The sequence below is a fragment of the Channa argus genome, chromosome 19 (genome assembly GCF_033026475.1).
Source record: "Channa argus isolate prfri chromosome 19, Channa argus male v1.0, whole genome shotgun sequence".
In the NCBI taxonomy this organism is placed as follows: domain Eukaryota; kingdom Metazoa; phylum Chordata; class Actinopteri; order Anabantiformes; family Channidae; genus Channa; species Channa argus.
This window is the reverse complement of record NC_090215.1, coordinates 19,132,706-19,145,102: the sequence shown is the minus strand read 5'-3', so window position 1 is coordinate 19,145,102 and position 12,397 is coordinate 19,132,706. Positions and strand designations below refer to the sequence as shown.

Genomic DNA, 12,397 nt, shown 5'->3' with positions numbered 1-12,397 from the left:
ATGGCCTCCGTATTTAAAGAAGCTGCAATAATCTATAATCTTATATTAACAAAGTGAAGTCCTTTAGGTCTGAACACACACAGACGTCTGCGGGTCTGTCGAGTTACGAAGGCTCTTTGGCTCCTGAACTTTTGTTTTTTGTACCACATTGACCATTTGGTTCTAAGCCTAAAACCCGGTTCTTCCCTATCGGCTCAGCACCAGACAGCAGACAGACACAGTTAGACTGAAACACAGTGAAGCGTTTAGGAGCTAAAGAGCCAGATTGTAAATAGAGAATGTTGCTCTTATAAATAATTAAATTTGAACCTGCTTTCTATGGCTTTAGTTTAGTGTGTAAACGTACGCTAATGCATTTAAACTTCCCTATGACTTCCCTCTGCGCCTCTAGCTGAAAAGTTCCCTCAGTTAAAATGACATCATCTGGAGGAGCTCTGGAAAAGCAGGTTGACCGTGATTACAAACTCCACAGCGTGAGCAACACTATGACCTAATCTGAACTCAAGGTTCCTCCAAGTGACGTCATTTGAAGGCCGATATCAGCCAGAAGTAGAGGGACATTTTGATACAGGGCTGTCAGAGGGACGTTTAATGGCAGTAACTTACATGTACTACTCGAACTAGATCCATAAGAAGTGACGGCGTCCTTTAAGTTTTAAATGTAGTTCATCTCTCGAGCTTTAAGACAGTGACCATGTCCGTCTGACTGTGATGGATGCAAGAAAGTTGGGTTAAGCAAGTGAACTGCAACATTTTGCTTTGTCATCACATCCTCAAACTCAACCACAAACGTTTTGATGGTGTTTGACAGTGAGCTGTGCTGTTACAAAAAGTTGACTCCGTTGCTGTTGTGATGTAAATGTCCCTCTATGCCCGGCTCACTGGGAGCTCATATCTGTCCCATTCTCCTCAACGCGGTGTCTCAGGGGACACCTGGAGGGGATTTGATGACATCTGGCACAAACATCCGCTTTGACGCATTGATGAACCGATGAGAAAACGAGTCTGGACAGACATCATGACTGGTTCTACCTTTAGTTCACTGATGTGTTCAGAGGTTTTGTGAGTCTTTTTCACAGTTTGGTTGACAATGTTTGGAATTATGGCTTATTAACTCCTCTTCACATCGCTTGTATTTTTTGTTTTTATCCTCTGACACAGGGAATATTCTACTTTCCATGGTTCAAACTACAGTTTGGCTTCTGGTAGTGACTCGGGACTGTCCCACGCAGTAATATTAATTACACATTGTTGCACCAATGTAGGCAACATGCTGTGATTTAAAAAAAAAAATCCTTTCTTTTTATTCTGATCAAATTCCCTGTATCACCGGTTTCACCAGCAGCTGTTGTTAAACGCCTTCAGACACACACCTCAGGTGAACTTTCACACACATTGCCATGCAATGTTTGCGCAAACAGACATACAGTGTCTGCGATATGGAGAGTTTGCATTCTACAGCTTCTTTACTGCGTTTTTATTTGCAACTTGTCTTTGTGGAACTATGGTTGCTGTGTTTGCAGGTCATTACTTTGTAATGAGAAACACTTAGTGAATGTAGGTGCTCTTCCAAAAAAAAAAAAAAAAAAAAAGGGTGCAGTTTTCTCTGAAATGGCTTGAAACCAACAAAATGTATTATTTATTTAATTTTGCTTAACTTAGATTTAGATATTTGACCCAACTGACTATTTAAAAACGCACAACAAATGCCAAACAAAACCAAACAGCGGTGACTAATTACGAGAGTGATTAAAAAGATGTGTGATGCTAATTACATGAAAATATCACTATAAACCTTTGTAATCTTTAGAACAAGTGATTTTGGGCTTCTGGCATTTGTTGTATTTATGCATGTATATACAATTTATACAGTAAATACATTTGTTTAATTTCAGCTCGTGTTCAGTTGGTTTAGTGAACTTCGGGGTTGATTAGAGGCTTGTTGAGGTGTGGAGGTAACAGTCCAAATCGGAAACAAGAAACAAAAAAAACCTTTCGTCTGTTTTCATTAAGAGACGGGGACGTGTGGCTGGTGGTGGTGTTTTGTGCAGGTGGAAGTGAAAGCAGCCAAACCACAGCAGAACAACATTTTACATGTCTGCAGGACGAAGGCATTGCCCACTTTGTTCTTAGAGGTTCACTTTTGTAACTTTAAAACACTTTTGAAAAGGAAGTGCGGCAACTGTGGTAGATGCACTTTTAACTTCTGCGTGCCGGGATTATTTTTACATAATAAAATAATTAGGTTGGAGCTTGAGTAACAAACACAGTTTCCCGCTCTCTCACCTATTGCAAAGTTTTAAAGATTTTTAAACCTAATTCCTGACTCTCACAGTAGGTAATATAACATTTCATCCCTTTTACCATGTCTGCTTTTTAAATTACAGACGTTGCACAAACATAGAATGACATAAAACAGCTCTTCTGATTCCATATTGTTATCAAATGGCTAAATGAAATCTGAAACCTAATGACTTGTACTAATGATCTAGCAGAGAATTACCCAAATCCACAGCTACTCTTAGTACTGTGTAGCTTTAAACGTCTTCCACATCCTGGTTTGGTTTTACGGAGTAGAGCTTTACTGTTTGGCAGCACGACTGCAGAACCGTCTAACTTACAGGTCATCAGGTTCTGTCCTGACCCTCTTTATGCCTTTACTTGCTGCGACTAATAACATCTCTCTTTCAATCTTTCTTTCACCTCCTCATTTCCCATCTGTTTGAGCTGGTTTTGGCTCAACAACCAGCAGCTCTTCCATCCATCTTTCTCCTCTCAGCCTCAGATCACATTAGACGAGGTGCTAATCCAAACAAGAGGATTAGCAGAGGAGAAGCACAGGAAGCAGGGGCCTTTCTAGCCACATTCGTCGTTATAAGTGTGTAGGGGTGTGTGTAGTAGAAAAAGGGGGGGGGGGGGGGGGGGTGCACATCAAATGGTGTCCATTGTCAAGAATGAAGAGGATTGATTGGAGGGATTTTCACATAAAGTGACCCAGAAACCCGGATGTGACAGTGATGCAGTTGGAGCCTCAAGCTGATGGAACACGAGCAGTTACAGGTTTACTGGAAACTCAGCAGGAGTGTGGCAAAATCTTGGATTTTCCTTATGGATGAACAAGAAACGCTGTATTTTTCTGCACACAGAGTGATAAAATATCTAATTTTACAAGTTGTAAATACCCTTGATTACTTTTGTTCAACTCCCCTTTTCTCTACGTACCTGCCTCTCCAGGTGAGCCCCGGGCTCCAGGCTGAGTGTTAACCATGCTGCGTCAGGAACAGACCTCCAGCACCCTGCAGCTGGTTGCCAACGACATGACTGGCATCATGGAGAAACTAGACACCCGCGAGCTCGACCTGGGAGATGGCGAATACGACACGACGGACACCAGCACTGCAGGTGTGTCCATTGTGTCAGTGTAGTCTAGTGTTCGCCTCACATAACTTCAGACTGTGTTGTCATACTTTGATATGAAATCTCTTTTGTGTCTGTGTGTTTTTCTTCAGCCGAGCGTTTGCCTTTCACAGCAATCTACCACACGGTGGCTTTCAAGGAGCCCAAAGCCAAAGTGTTCCTGTCCTTACCGATCACCGCCAAGATCCTGGAAGTAGAGCGGTTCACCTCGGCTCAGGACCGCTTCAATGTCACCACACAGAGGAGCGTCAACAAGGTGGACACAGACAAGCAGTTCACTATTCGCATTATTGAAAAACATCTTGGCCCAGATTTGTCTTCTTATTTAAACTTCACAGACGAAAGTCATGTGGATTTGAACGGTGGTGGATCAGTCAATCAATTTCCTCATCTGACAGTGTCTCTGTCATTTTTTTACTGTCCACTGTACAACAGAATTAACTTCACTGAACTCACTGAATTGAATATCTGACAGGGGCCTCTACTCTTTTTTATTAAGATTTATGGCTGCAACTCACTGCCAAAGCCATCTGATCGTGTTATAGACGAATCGTCCTGCCAATTGATTAACGGCCAAAAGGGATTGAAGTCTTCTATTATGTTGCCAAATCTGTAGCACTGAACAAGAGAAAAAACACTAAAATGTGACAGAAAAAAAAGGTGCACCATGAATTGGTGATTTAGTAAAACCATTGAAACCATCTCACTGCGTCTCTGCTGTGTGTTCAGTCGATGCCAGCGGTGTTTAAGATAGAGCTGAAACATGGGGAGTTTACGTGGCTGGTGAAGAGGAAGGAGAAGCACTTCATGGATCTCCACAGAGAGCTCAGGACGTACAAGACCTTTATGAGGCTGCCGCTGCCGACCCGCAGGTAAGCACTCCCCGTATTTTTGTTCTGGGTTAGATCAGGTTTTCAGGGCAACGTGAGCTGGGTTTTATTGGTTTCACTGGAGTCCACATTAGCTTCCACTGAAGGGATATAACCGAACACAGATCAAACCTTTGTTGCATCAGACCTGCAAGACATATTTCATTTTTAGTACATGGTTCTGCTTCTTACCTCCATCATCCCAACAAACACCGCAGTTTCTCCACCAGAAACAAATGTTTTGTTACTGTTTCTCAGTCACACGATAAAGAGGCAAACGGTGGGAATGGGTGAGGTGAGGCAGATCCCGAATCTACCCCGAGGAGGAGGAGAGGAGCTGAACAGAGAGGCACAGGTTTCCAGTCGCAGGGTACGACTTTGACCAGTCTCCCTTTTTTTCACACAAGTTAATGTTCATTCTTATCGCACTGACTGGCTGTTCGTTTTTTTTTTCCAGAAACAACTAGAAGATTACTTGAATAACCTGCTAAAGATGCCAATGTACAGAAACTACCACGCTACGGTAAAGATGACTCAGGAGTTTTTTATAGATGTCATGGGTCATAACCTGTACAAGACCAAAACATATTGGAGACCATAATGTACTGCAAAGGTTCCTGAATGTGCAGATAGAGGAAGAAGCTGGAAGCTGTTGGTTTCAGATCTTGTTTTGCATGAAAACATTTTTTTTGTTGTTGTTTCAGATGGAGTTCATCGACGTTAGCCAGCTGTCCTTTATCCATGACCTGGGACCAAAAGGATTGTAAGAACAACTCAGTAATGTCAGGGGTATTTGGCATCTAGTTTGGGGATCAGTACAGAAGTCAGCAGCTCTCTTGTCTTTCAGAGAAGGAATGGTGCTGAAGCGATCCGGCGGCCATCGGATCCCCGGGATCAACTGCTGTGGTCGGAGCAAGATGTGCTACCGCTGGTCTAAACGGTAAGTTGTGATCAACCGACCCAGACATCGAATGGACCCTTAGTTTTACTCCTAACCTTGACGTTATATTTAATTACTTAGATCTAAAGACACAGACACTGGGCAGGAACCAAATAGACTATGCAACAAATTCTAAACTGGATTTTGACAGTGTCTGTTTGATGTTGCACTGAAAGGACCAGGTTCCTTTTTACATTTGACTTGAAGACACTTATTCCCGGTGTTGTTTCTTACCCAGAAAAGTGGCTTTGATTATTTTTTGGGGATTTTAAAAATAATTTTTTCGGGATTTTAGTTGCAACCAGTGTGTTGATACCTTAAGAACCTGGTTTTTCCTTTTGCGTATCTGGTAATAAGAGAGTAAGATACATTTTTAATGCTTGCAGCATCATGTACAGTTAAAACATTTGAAATGGGAAGAGTCAAAATATTACATTTCTGACTGTCCTTGTGTGCAGCTGGCTGGTGGTGAAGGACTCATTCCTGCTCTATATGAAGCCGGACTCCGGTGCCATTTCCTTTGTGATGCTGGCCGACAAAGAGTTTGATATTAAGATGGACTTCAAAGACACAGACACCAAACATGGCGTCCGGATCGACAGTCTCTCCAGGTCTGTGACACATGAACATGTATCAGCTGACAGAAAGTTCAGAAAAACTAAAATCACTATAGGTTTACATGCACTGTAACAACCTGGTTACTCAGCAGCAGATCAGTTCTTTGGTCTTCTACAGGCCACTATGTGCTAGCTTCAGACTTAGATCCCGGTGCATTTGTTTCACGCGTTAAAAACACTGAAATGTGTTTGTTCGTGCAGGTCTCTGGTGCTAAAGTGCAGCAGCTACAGACATGCCCGCTGGTGGGGTCAGGCCATCGAGGGCTTCATCCGAAAACATGGCTCCGTCTTTATGAAAGACCACCGCTTCGGCTCCTTCGCCAGAGAGGAAGAGAACATCCCCGCTAAATGGTAAGGACGGCAACCAGCCACCACGAGCCACAGGTTTCAAGTGTTTTTAGGACTTTATGTAAGGTTTGTGAAGAAACCCATGTAATAATAGAGGTGAACATTATCATTTTTAGTTTGATGTATTCACCATCTTCCTAAACTAAGTGGTTTTATCTTAGTTCGATTTATTTTCTTTTTGTTTGATACCTGCACATTTCAGTTTAATAGTTCAGTTTGTCGCTAGTTATAGATACACAAGCACTGTGCAAAGCTTTAATAGCTCAGCAGCTTGTTATTTATGGTAGGATTTAACACGCATACAAAGCACTGTGACCCCCAGCTGAGTAGATAACAAGAAAATATTGTACATCAAATGTAATTTCACTCAAAATATGTCAATGGACTTTTGTTTGTACAGTACTGTGCAAACTGTGGATGTTTTCTGTTCGTATCCATCACACAAAACAATCAGGGAGGCATCTGATTTGTCCTAAATTCATTCGGCTACACAACATTGAGCCCAAACAAGCAGCCTGAGTCATCAGAGCCCTGATCTCGACATCATGGAGTCAGTCTGGGATCACATGAGGAGACACTGAGACAGATTCAGTCCACAAAAGAACAGTGGCAAAGACTTCAGGATCCAGGAACAAGTTACCTGTCGAGTACCTTTGGAAAACTTTGCAAGTGGATCTTTTGCGCAATACTGTACATGTACATGTTAGTAATGTGTAGTGTTAGAAAAAACACTAAAATAAGTGTGTGTGTGTGTGTGTGTGTGTGTGTGTGCGTGTGTGTGTCTTGGTGGAGTAATCTGACACAAATAAGAGGGAAAGTGAGACTTGCCTGCTCATCACCTGTCCCCCTGCTGGGCAACATTATACTATCTGTGAGACAGACGTGTGTGTGTGTGTGTGTGTGTGCATGTTTGTGTGTGTCTGCTCGTGCACGCATGCATAATAAACAGTATAAAGATCCAACAGATGATGGACAGATTGGAAAGTGAGAGGAGGAAAATGTGTGTGGGGCTAATTCTTATTGTCTATATGTGTGTTTGTACATTTGTGTGCACACGTGGAAGTAATTTTCTGTATCTGTGTATTTGTGTGTGTGTGTGTGTGTGTCTTTGTGTTTTCTACAGGTATGTGAATGGTAGAATGTACATGGAGGATGTCGCAGATGCTCTTGAAGCAGCAAAAGAAGAAATATTCATCACAGACTGGTGGTGAGTGGGTTTCTGTGGAGAGTTAGCTAATGACAGAGAGGGTGTGTGTGTGTGCGTGTGTGTTTAAGAGTGGCGGTCACCTCTACAAGAGGTTTTCTGGTCACACATATCAATTACGGCTGGAGGCTCGGACTACTGTTATCTTAGTGTACACACACACACACACACACAGACACACACACACACACGTATATCAATACTGCTGTTGGATTTTGCTTGAGTGGAAGCTTGGTGATATAGAAAAAATGCAAAAGTGCTTCAACAGTGCTTCATATTTTCATGATTTGAACTCTAGAAAAAAGAGCACGTAGGGAGACTTGGAATAAATGAAAACAGAAAGATTGGAGAAGACAGGAAAATTGGGAAATTTTGTTATGTGAAGGAAAGAAGAACAGGCAAAAAAGCAGGAAAACTGATCAAAAGAGAGAAGGAAACGACACAGAAGAACAAATCTTTTTTAAATTAGCTGAAATGCACTGATGTAATATCTCACAGTGAGTTTTGTCCAACAGGTTGAGTCCGGAGATTTTCCTGAAGAGGCCAGTTGTCGAAGGCAACCGCTGGCGTCTGGACTGCATACTGAAACGCAAAGCGGTGAGAAATGTCTCCAGTCATCTTTTTTTTTACGCTGACTTTCCAACACCCAGCAGCATACGTGAAAATGTAGATTGTTCTTTGAATTTTCCACTGAGGCTGCTGGTAGATCAGTGTGTTCAAACTGTGGCTTTTGACTTCAACACAGAGGAAAACAATTGAGTCAAATTATGAACTCGATAGAAACATTATAAAAGAACCTTTTAGCTACTTAAGAGGAAATGAAAGTTTTGTCGTTCAAACAGCAACAAGGAGTGCGAGTCTTTGTGATGCTGTACAAGGAGGTGGAGGTGGCTCTGGGAATCAACTCAGGCTACAGCAAGAGGACACTGCTGCACCTTCACCCCAACATCAAGGTGTGTCTGCGCTTCAGTGTTACGCTCTGCACGTGGAGGTTTCCAGTCTGAACTCGGGGCTTTTTTCCTGCAGGTGATGCGTCACCCAGACCACGTCTCGTCCACCGTCTACCTGTGGGCGCATCACGAGAAGATCCTCGTCATCGACCAATCAGTGGCCTTCGTGGGCGGGATTGACCTGGCATATGGACGTTGGGACGACAGGGAACACCGGCTGACAGACGTTGGGAGTGTGACCCTGTCCAGCTTGGAGCAGGTGTCTTTCTCTCTCCCTCACACACTCACACACTCACACACACACTGTCCCACACACACACACACTGAACTACATGACTACATTTCTGTTTCTCGATGTCCAGCTTTTTTTTTTGTTTAAAATGTTTAGAAAAAGTTGATCCTGAAAAAGGGGACGTTTCCATTTATAAGAGAAGTGTCTGCAGTGCTGTTGACCTGCTCACTGAGCATGAATCGCAAAAGATAAGACAATTAGTAATTAGTGCTTTGAATTAGTGATATACTGTAGCCTGAATTCATCCCCATTTTGGGGAATAAGGTCAAAAGCAAAGATAGTGAGTTTTCAGATTCCAATACTTTAGTTAAAACGAATTGAAAAAATGAATTGTCCTTTGTCAGATCACAACATATATGAGATGTTTTATCCATAAGCTCTATGATGACAAGTGAACCCATCCTACATAGGTTAATAAACATCTAAAAATGGGTTAATAATTTTAAAAACTTCTTAAAGCCTGAGGTGCATCCACACACACCTGAAATGTCAACCTGCAAAATTAACAAATTTAGATGCAAAACAATTACAAAGAGTCGCACAATGAGTAAGAATACACCAGCAATTATGTAATGTAAATTTACCTCATAGACAAAGAACGTGATGCACAATGATGCCAAAAAGCAAGATTTGGAGTCAAGGACTAAAAACAGACACAGAATACCTAAGATAGATAGAAAAGAAGTATAAAGAAACACAAAAGCAGTATGAGATATGCAAAACCTAAACAAGATGTGCTTTTACACATCCCCAGGCGAGTGCGGCCTCCACTAATGACGTCCCAGCCAGCGGCGGCAGCGCTACGTGCGAGCGCAACGGGACGGGGTTTTCTACAGTGACGGACGCAGTGGAGCAGCCCAGGATGAAGGGTCACGGGAAGTTGAGGAAGAACAGGTTCAGCATCAAGAGACACCTGCAGAAGCACGGCTTGGCTCAGCCCGACAGCGACAGCGACCTGGAGACTGAGGAGTGTGAGTGGCAAACGCTCGTGCACCGCGTCATAAACAGTAGACTGTGTTCCGAACGGTCCAGGTTCATCAGGCAGCTCAGAGCAGGAAACCAGTTAAACATCAGGGTTCTACTTCGAAACTGCAGGACGTTTGTTTTTTTTTGTTTTTAGCAGAAATATGCATCAAAGCTGATCCTAATGTACAAAGGGGCTATTTTTTAGTAATTTTATTGGGGAAAGACTAAAACCTGAAGGGCTGTGCAGAGCATAGCAAACATGGAAGAACGTAGCAGAGCGAGACAGGGAGCTTTACCGTGTTAGACGTTGTAACACGGCTGAGTTGCATCACACTCGCACCCTCTTTAACACCTCACCCACAGTGACGGTAGCGTCCATCTCTGCTGCCGACTCAGTGTTTGTGGCCGCTCTGTTTAGGTTGGTCCAACAGCATCAGCAGTCAGCAGAGTCTGATCCCCAGCAGACTGTCACAGCTGAGAGCGGTCGCGCCCTTCGGCCAGTGTCAAGCTGGTGAGTGGGGCTGCAGGTGGGGAAGGCGGTTGCAGGGTTGCCAGGTCTCAACCGTTCCACTTGCCTCTTGTTTTCCAGTGTGCTTTTCTGTGGTTTTGATCATGGAAGGATTATGGGAAAATGGGCCCCTGTGCACAAAGAGGTAGAGGGCCATCTGTTCTTCTATACAGGCCTGTGCCCACTCTGCCTGTCCACTAATCCATCCATGGTTTTCATCTTGAGTGGAGCTTCCTCTGGGTTTGTGCGTGTGAGTTTTCCTCTACAATCTCAAAATGGGTTAAACCTTTAGCCCGTGGTGGGTCAATATAGCCCCTACACAAAAATATGGGTGACCTTCACCCTGTCCCATGAGTTTTCTTTGGGGATGTATGAGTTACACAAGCACTGGGTCAAAGCTGCTCACTGGTACTGGGTACAATTCACCCAATGTGTGTGAAGGTTCTATATTGGCCCAACACCCAGGATTTCTTTGGTCAAACTTTTGTAGATTAAACAATTTATTTACTAATGGAAAAAAATTAAAGAGGATTGACGTTTGTGAAGTACCGAGGTGGGAAACCAGGCTAAAGAAGTAAAGCTCTGATTAAATGACATATGTACAGGGATACAAATGGAGAAAAGGCTGAAGAGGATTGATTTGTTATTTTCCCTTCTCTACAAAGTCTTTACTGTCTGTAATCATTTGCACAAACGTTCTCCTGGTGCACGTGTTGCTTTTGCAGTAAAACAGATGTTTTTATGACCCAGAGGATGGTTGCTGTTTGTGCAGGCTCCTGTCTGTTGATACTGCTGATGTGATAGATGGGAACTGTCGGAGATTAACGCGATTAACGCAAACAAACGGCCCAAAAACACACGAGCTCATAATTTCCAAAACATTACATGGGATTTTTGGCATTGCTCTACAATCAAAGTTGAAGTATTTTTGCATTAGTGTGTTTCAGGTGAGTCCAGTTGATCCCACAGGTCTCTGTCCGTTCATGCTGTGCCGTCTTATTCCAGCTGCTGTTTCGTTTCTGAAACTGTGCTATCGCAGTTTTTTTCCAAACACATGTATCACTGTCGCCTCCAGCGTGGCACTTAGGTGGAAGCACTAGAGACACATTAGTTGGCTGAAGACACCTTTTATTAACGAGGACAAACTCACAGGATATCAGAGACCTAAATTGTTTTCCTCTGACTACTAATGATTGTCCACAAGTGAAATGGTTCATGAAATGGTAAACAGCTACTTCTGTTTTAGCAGAGTGCTGTGACAAAACGTCCAGGGAATACGCTCAATTCTAATTTTGTTGACCCAACTTCTGACCCATCTATTTGTTTTTAGTTTTTCTTTTTATTCTGAAATCCATCGGTCAGCCTCTCATTGCCTTTCCACTTCCCATTCTCTCTTTATTCTTCCCCTTCAACTTCAGTAAGGTGAAAAATTCCTTCGTATTTCTTTTGTGAATACATACGATATTTGTATTCATGTCATTTGCATGTGTTGTGAATCAGTGGCGGCACAATCCCATTTTTTATTTTTTTCAATCCGATTCCTTAAATATTGGGTATCTGTCCATAACCATTCAGATACTATTATGTAGTCATTCTGCAGTAAATGAACACATGTATCTCATACATTAAATAAGATTTTCTGCAGCTGTAGAAACACTCAGAGCGACGCATCTTGTCTTTCAAACAATCTTTGTCGGACTCCATACATCAACGAGCTACTGACGGATTAATCCTTCATTAGTGTCGGCTGAAAAGACTTTACCATTTTAACTCGGAAGTGCAGCATCAGTTCTGGTTCAAATCAAGAAGCTGCTGCTGAATGTAAATACACGCTGACGCTCGCTGATGATAACCTAAATAATCAGACATACTGAACTCGTGGTGTCTAAGTAATAATGATCTCAAACTTCTGTGTGATCAACCAGACACTTAAACATTGTTTAGACTTCCTGGGCACTTACTCCGTCCTTCTGTGGATACTCAGAAAGACTTTATGAAAAGGTTCCTGCAGACAAGAACAGATTATGGCAAGTGTGTGGTGTCATCCTGTAATGAATTAACTGGAGGCTTTTGGTTTCAGTAAGCGGCTCTGTGCGCAGTCTACATACGGGGGTTGGTGAGCTGTTTGGAAACACTCGCTTCTGGCACGGAAAGGACTACTGCAACTTTGTGCACAAGGACTGGATTCAGCTGGAAAAACCTTTTGATGGTGAGCACCCCACCAAGCGCCCTGTCAGTCTACACAACTGCTGAGTCTGTCTCATTGCCTGCACTTCTCACGTGCCT

At 42.9% G+C, this 12,397-nt stretch overlaps 1 protein-coding gene across 3 annotated transcripts in view; it reads left to right on the top strand.

Moving 5' to 3' along the window:
- Nucleotides 1–12,397, top strand: part of pld1b (phospholipase D1b) — a 35,759-nt gene that overhangs the window by 12,406 nt on the left and 10,956 nt on the right. For all 3 annotated transcript variants that reach the window (XM_067486269.1, XM_067486270.1, XM_067486268.1), the window contains exons 2-16: nt 3,235–3,402; nt 3,510–3,673; nt 4,147–4,289; nt 4,545–4,656; nt 4,744–4,809; nt 4,991–5,049; nt 5,134–5,226; nt 5,685–5,837; nt 6,045–6,194; nt 7,315–7,398; nt 7,911–7,992; nt 8,238–8,348; nt 8,422–8,604; nt 9,392–9,608; nt 12,192–12,320. In XM_067486269.1, the coding sequence (XP_067342370.1) occupies nt 3,267–3,402; nt 3,510–3,673; nt 4,147–4,289; nt 4,545–4,656; nt 4,744–4,809; nt 4,991–5,049; nt 5,134–5,226; nt 5,685–5,837; nt 6,045–6,194; nt 7,315–7,398; nt 7,911–7,992; nt 8,238–8,348; nt 8,422–8,604; nt 9,392–9,608; nt 12,192–12,320 (1,882 nt within the window). In that variant the 5' untranslated portion in view covers nt 3,235–3,266. The remainder of the gene's footprint in view (nt 1–3,234; nt 3,403–3,509; nt 3,674–4,146; nt 4,290–4,544; nt 4,657–4,743; nt 4,810–4,990; nt 5,050–5,133; nt 5,227–5,684; nt 5,838–6,044; nt 6,195–7,314; nt 7,399–7,910; nt 7,993–8,237; nt 8,349–8,421; nt 8,605–9,391; nt 9,609–12,191; nt 12,321–12,397) is intronic.